Raw genomic sequence first — 6000 nt, 5'->3', positions numbered from 1 at the left:
TGTTGATGCTACCAAAGAAATCTAAATAATGCTTTGGTTGACAGACAATAATTGTTAAGCCCATAAATATGCCACTTTTGACATGTTTATATAAGTATCTGTATAGAATCTTTTATTTCACATGAAAGTAGTCTTAGCTTACTTTCAATAAGATATGACATGTTTATCTTCAGTGTAAGATCTTAAACTAAATGTTTATAAAATAAGAATGCATCATCATACAAAGTTTTGGGAAGAACATTTTATTGCTAAGCATATCCTTGAACAAAAATGCAAATATGAAATAAAAGAGAAAAGGAAAAAGGAAAAGCGGTAACATCACAACATCATAAATAAATTCCGTAAAAGTCTGCTCATAAAACAACAGGAATATGATAGAAGCTCACATACAGAATGCACATGTTCCCATAAAATTGTCCAAATAGAACTTACACTGAAAAGAATATAACAAGTGTATTTTTACTCAAATTAAAAAAAAAAAATGTAAAGAAAGAAATCAGAAAATCAATTCACAAGACCTCAAGACTCCAAGAACATCAATCTGTTAAAGACATCAAGATATAATCAACTTTATATAGGTTGGGCCATTTAGGCTATCTAAAATCGTGCTTTGATATCTCTTTATAATCCTGTCTTTCTTAATGACAAAAAAAAATTCCAAAACTCTTAACACATTGAAATATCAGATAATGAGGAACACTTCTTTCCATACACATTAGTAAAGGCTACCATTGTTTAGATTGCACTTTTGCCCCATATCTTTAAGGTATTTTTTCAAATCAAATATTCATGCAACTTACAAAGACCAGCAAGAGTAGATTTCTAAATCTAAACAGCTGATTGATTTTCATCTGTACAAAAGAAATTGTATATACCTGACCCTCCAGAGGACACACTTAATTTTTGTGTGAATATTTGTCTTGCTTTGTCTCTTGCTTTTTGGATAGCTATGGCCACACAACCAATTTATTGTTTTTCTGTACATTGTTTCCTCTTTTCAAAAAGAAAGAAAGACAACCGGAATATAAACCAAACAACTGAAATAAACAAATAGAAAGGAAGGAACAATTCTTAAAGCAGTATGTACATAGGTGGCTAAGGAATTATACCAGCAAAAATGTAGTAAAATATGTAAACAAAATCTGAGAAGATTTTATTTTTTAATTCTCTTTGACACAGTTAACTGTGACAAAACTAAAACTCACACTTGCTTCACATTTTAAGGTTTACTTTTTTGTTGTTTTGTCATTTTCTTTTAAAACAACATTCTCATTCCACTTCAAGACTTTAACAGGTGTCCTGTCTCAGTCATCCCATCAAACATACCATGATAAATATATCTGTATATATATTTATTTATATATATATTATACTATTAAATTCCTTTTTGTGTGTGTCACAGCAGCTTTATTCATTTATTATTTATTCGTTTAGTTTTAGAAAAGATGGGTGAAGGGAGACATGAGCAAATGGAAGGATAGAGTTATCCGTAAGTGCCAGACTACAAAATTAAACCACAATGAGAAAACATATTCACGTTGGGGGTGGGGGAAGAACTATGCATTTTGCACTCTCTTCATGCCATGTTTGGCTTGTGTGACCTTTTGTGGTTCCATCACAAGTTGAACTCCCCTATGGTCTGTTTTGATTATTGAACAGCCTTTTAGTATTGTCTTTTCTTCTATATTTGCATGCATTTCTATCAGTCATGGATCCAGGCCACCCCCTCCCTTCCCTTTCTCTGGGAAAGGCTCTGTTTTCATTTGGAGGGCTTCTCCTTTACCACAATTTGGCTGGGCTAATGGACAGGAATACTGTTGTTAAGCAAACCCAATAGCTCTGATAAAACCAGCCCTAACCCAGTCGGTTCAGGGTTTGGGTGGCGAATTCTGGAATTAGATCCTGAGGGACCAGCTTTTCAAATCAACATTATCATCCATCACATGATTTTGCTATGTGTTCGTATAGGAAACAAACAACAGATTCTAAAAACACCACAACCTGATATGTAGCGTGAACACCATGGTAGCGTTTGAGTTCATATGGCAATAGTCTCTCCCACTTTAGTTTTCTGAGTGTTTTTTTTTTTCTTCTTCTTAACGTATGTCCGTCCAGTCATCCTCAAAAAATAAACAAAAACCCAAAAGCCGTTTTTTCCCCTCAGATCTTGAAGAAAAGTTACACACACTGGCCAGAACCAGATAAGGGTGGGTTGTTTTTTTTTTTTGTTTGTTTGTTTAACTTTTTTCTGTTTTTCGTTTTTTACATAATTAAACAACAAAAAAAATTATTACAGTCAAGCTTCACAAACATTGTTACAGACTCACTTGGAGTTATGGAACAAGTAAGCCATGAGTCTCTACCTTGAGTGCAAGGTCCTCAAGAGAAGGAAGCTCCCAAGTCCAGGTGAGAGAAGGGGAGCCCCCTGCTGGCTGCAGAGCGCAAAGTGTGTGCTTTATGATACAGCAGGGCAGCAAGGACCTTCTGTCTCCGGGCGATGACTGATCAAAGCCATGGCTGAACTGTGTATAGGTCGATACATCTTGGTGTGTGTGTCCTTTTAGAAACGGTTCTTTTTCCCACCATAGACATGGTATAGACCCCATCTCCTAGGTAGAGCAGTTCTGACATCTGCAAAAAAATCTCATTTTCCAAGGATGTATGCACTGATAAAGCAATCCTTCTGGGTTCTTTAAATGTGGGTCTTGTGAGCGGCCGCGTGGTTACACGTAGTACTCCTTGTCCTTGTTTTTCTGTTTCTTGTGGCCGCTCTTGGAGCTCGGCTGCTTGTCCTTGAGCAGCGTGCCGTTGCTCTGGGCCGAGTTGCTGATGTAGTTCCGCGTCTCGTCCACTTGGTAGGACCCCTCGTCCCTGTTCCTGTACTTGTACATGGCGTACAGGAGGATCAAGATGCAGAGGGCGGCAGCAGCCACAATGCCGACGACCATCCCTGTTGTACTGCTCGACTCCCGGATCACCTCTGAGGCCCCCGGAACCCGTCTGACTCCCGGCTCCGTGGGGTTTGCTGTGGGCACATTACGGAACATGGGGGAAGTAATTAGTGGGCTCTTCAGTTTGGTGCTGTCTAGCTCATAGGCAGTGGGCAACGGAAGCAAGACTAGGTCAGGCTGGGGTTTGAGATCACGGTTATTCATTTTGCCAGCTGGCAATTTGGGCACCATCCCAGACGAGGAGGAAGCGGTGAAGCGGATCAGCTCAGGGGACAATGATGTGGTAGTAGTCCTACTAGTTTCGGAGGCTTTGTTAGGTTTAAAGTCCTTGGCTTCCCACTTGGGCGCATGTGCTTTGTAGCCACCTTCGAAGATTGAAGTGGAAAGACTCTTATCTGTTACCAAGGAGAAGGTGGTGTAAAAATCTTCATCATCAGTAGGGGGCAGGTTAGAGTCAAAGGTTTCCCCTGAGCCATACCCAGATATCACCAAGCCATCATCATCACAACCATCGCTGCCTTGGTCCGACAAGCAAGGTAACCCCGCCTCAGAGGTCATGGACAGGGAATCTTTGGTGGTCTCAATAATGGTGAGGAGGGGGCGGAAGGTAGGGGGGAGTGTAATGGAAGGTGCACGAGTAGCAATAGGAAGGGTAGCTAAAGGGTCTTCTACAAGAAGAGGGATAACTAATTCACCTCCTGGGATTGAAAAGAAAAAGAAACACAGAATTAGCATATTTGTAGGTAAACAGGGTTCAGTCACTCTCAATGAATGGAGTTCATAGGTTATGCCTCAGAAATGACAATAAAATCACCTGGTAGCCTAACCATTCTAAGCTGATTTCCAGCCCATTATTTGCCTCTTGCCACCAGAACCTGAAATCTACAGATTCGGGCAGGGGTGTAGATTTTAAAGATACTCTCAAGTAATTATTTAGCTAGAACTCAAATAGGCTTGTTTCCAGGATTTGCTTATGGGATGATGACAATCAATTACACTGTTGCCAGTACTGATTGGCTATTAAAATTGTGTGTGTGTGTGTGTAAATAATTGTGAATTGTATTTAACATTTCTTTATTGCCTTCTGGGGTTTCTACTTATTTGCTCCCATGAGGATGAGAGTATTTTCCATGTCACAAAGACCTAGATCAAAGACCAAAAAATACTTTGTCCTTAATATTGTGAAGGACTACCTTTCATTTCACATTTATCAATAAGTGCAGTCTTCGTTTACTATCTGCTAAATAAGGGCACATTATAAGAGGTTAAAAATGCTCATCTAACCAATGAAAATGATATGCTTTTCCAGAAATTCCTCTATTAAATGACCACCCACCTTGCCTTGGTCTAAAATTATGTTAATGTATTGCTTTTGTGCTAGATGCAAAATATCCTGAGCTGGATGCTACATTTTAAAAATAACCAGCCTAGACAGCTGTGAATTACTGGAAACGTACTCTTAGATTCTGAAACATAGAGATAGCAAAGTGAGTTTTGAAAAATCCGAATGGCAAAAATTTATTAGTTTACCCAGAGTTCCTACTTACTGTATTTAGAAACCTGTGGACTGGGTCAGGAAAGAAAGTTAAGATAGTATACTAAATCCTGGTGCCTTGCAGATCATGGGCACCACAAATATTCCATGGTGAATGTTACTAACCTAACTGCAGAAGCAAGCTTATTATTCATGTATGTGAGAAAGATCAAGTTATTTTTCAAAGAGAGAAAGAATCTCCAGAAGTTATAATTCATTAAATTTTGTCCAAAATATTTATTCCAACTATTGATTTTAAAAATCCTCTAGCAAGGATGGAATGATGTTCCCCGTCCCAGTTAGTCCGTCTGTTGAGATGCTGATACAATATCATTGAACCTCTTTCTGACCTGGGTCACTAAGCTCTCAACCAGGTACAGTGCTTTGTGTTCTGCTCTCAGTAGTAATTTTGCCCTGGTAGAATGGTTGGTGTTTAAATATCTGTTACCAGATATGACTTTGCTGCAGTCTCTCCATTGGTGACAAACCCAGACACGTGGCTCAATACTGCCGCGTGGGACATTCCAGGTGGACAAGCCTTTGAGTTTAAACAGTCTTCCCAGGTAATTCCTATAAAGACTGACTCACAAATTATAACTCTCTGCTCTGCTTTCCACACCTTATATCTTTAATCATTTCTTGTGCCTCCATGGAAACTGCTGCTTATAAAGTGTCCAGGTTTCAGATGTGCAGGGTCTCTTGAGAAGAAACCTAATGCATACATTCCTAGCATCTGAGAAGAATTGCTTGCACCTACATCAAAAGCTTTTCCTCCCTCCCTATTTTGCCAATTACACTGTGTTACACAGAGAAGAATTGAGTTGAGGAGCGTAGCAATAATGGAAATAACGTGTATCATTTGGAAGGCAAGCACAATAGGGTATTGTGCAATCATCTCTGTTACCATGTGTGGGGAAATAAAAAACGAACCTTTCTGAGAATCTCAAAATGATATTTTGGTCTGATCTCTACACCTAGGATTCTCTCTGGTGCTTGGAGTTGGAAACTATTGAGCAAAATGATCTTTGTGGTTCCACCAAAGTTTCAGACTTGCTTTGCTGGGCCAGCACACCTAATTTTTACATTGTGAACATATATAATTCATACACCTTGCAACTTATTTAATACATAATTTACACACTTTCGCTAGTTTTTATAAATGGGATTTGGAGCATGTTTCCTAAAGGTTATCCAGACATAAAACTAATCCTGGGATCACTTTTCTCCTATTCTTCTAGTACAGGGTCCCAAGAGTTATAGTTAAGGTGATACACGGAAAAAGGCAGTGTTTGAATAAAAGAAGAGCAGTGTGGAGGGAGAAGAGGAGGCCCATACACTCTGTTTAAAGGTTCCCTAGAGGTTACTCAGGGGTGATGTTACTTTCCTTCAGGGAACAAGGTAGTTCTTATGCATCTCACCTAGAACAAAGGATTAGCATGCGTGTTCTCTTCAGGCACAAACACTGAGAGTCATTTGTTTCGTAGGGCAGTGATAAAAATCTGCCTCATGTGTATT

The 6000-nt window shown here is 39.2% G+C and overlaps 1 protein-coding gene across 8 annotated transcripts in view; it reads right to left on the bottom strand.

Annotated features, from left to right (window-relative positions):
- Positions 1-233: 233 nt before the first annotated feature.
- The window catches only part of NRXN3 (neurexin 3), a 1487454-nt gene continuing 1481687 nt past the window's right edge, over positions 234-6000 (bottom strand). For 4 of the 8 annotated variants that reach the window (XM_036314379.1, XM_036314338.1, XM_036314354.1 and 1 more), the window contains one exon: positions 234-3025. In XM_036314379.1, the coding sequence (XP_036170272.1) occupies positions 2724-3025 (302 nt within the window). In that variant the 3' untranslated portion in view covers positions 234-2723. Of the gene's footprint in view, positions 3650-6000 lie in introns of all 8 variants that reach the window. The other 4 variants (XM_036314362.1, XM_036314372.1, XM_036314347.1 and 1 more) reach the window with 2 other exon arrangements.

This window comes from Myotis myotis, unplaced genomic scaffold (assembly GCF_014108235.1).
Source record: "Myotis myotis isolate mMyoMyo1 unplaced genomic scaffold, mMyoMyo1.p scaffold_m19_p_1, whole genome shotgun sequence".
In the NCBI taxonomy this organism is placed as follows: Eukaryota; Metazoa; Chordata; class Mammalia; order Chiroptera; family Vespertilionidae; genus Myotis; species Myotis myotis.
The sequence above is the reverse complement of the archived record's forward strand: the minus strand, read 5'-3'. Positions and strand labels throughout refer to the sequence as shown.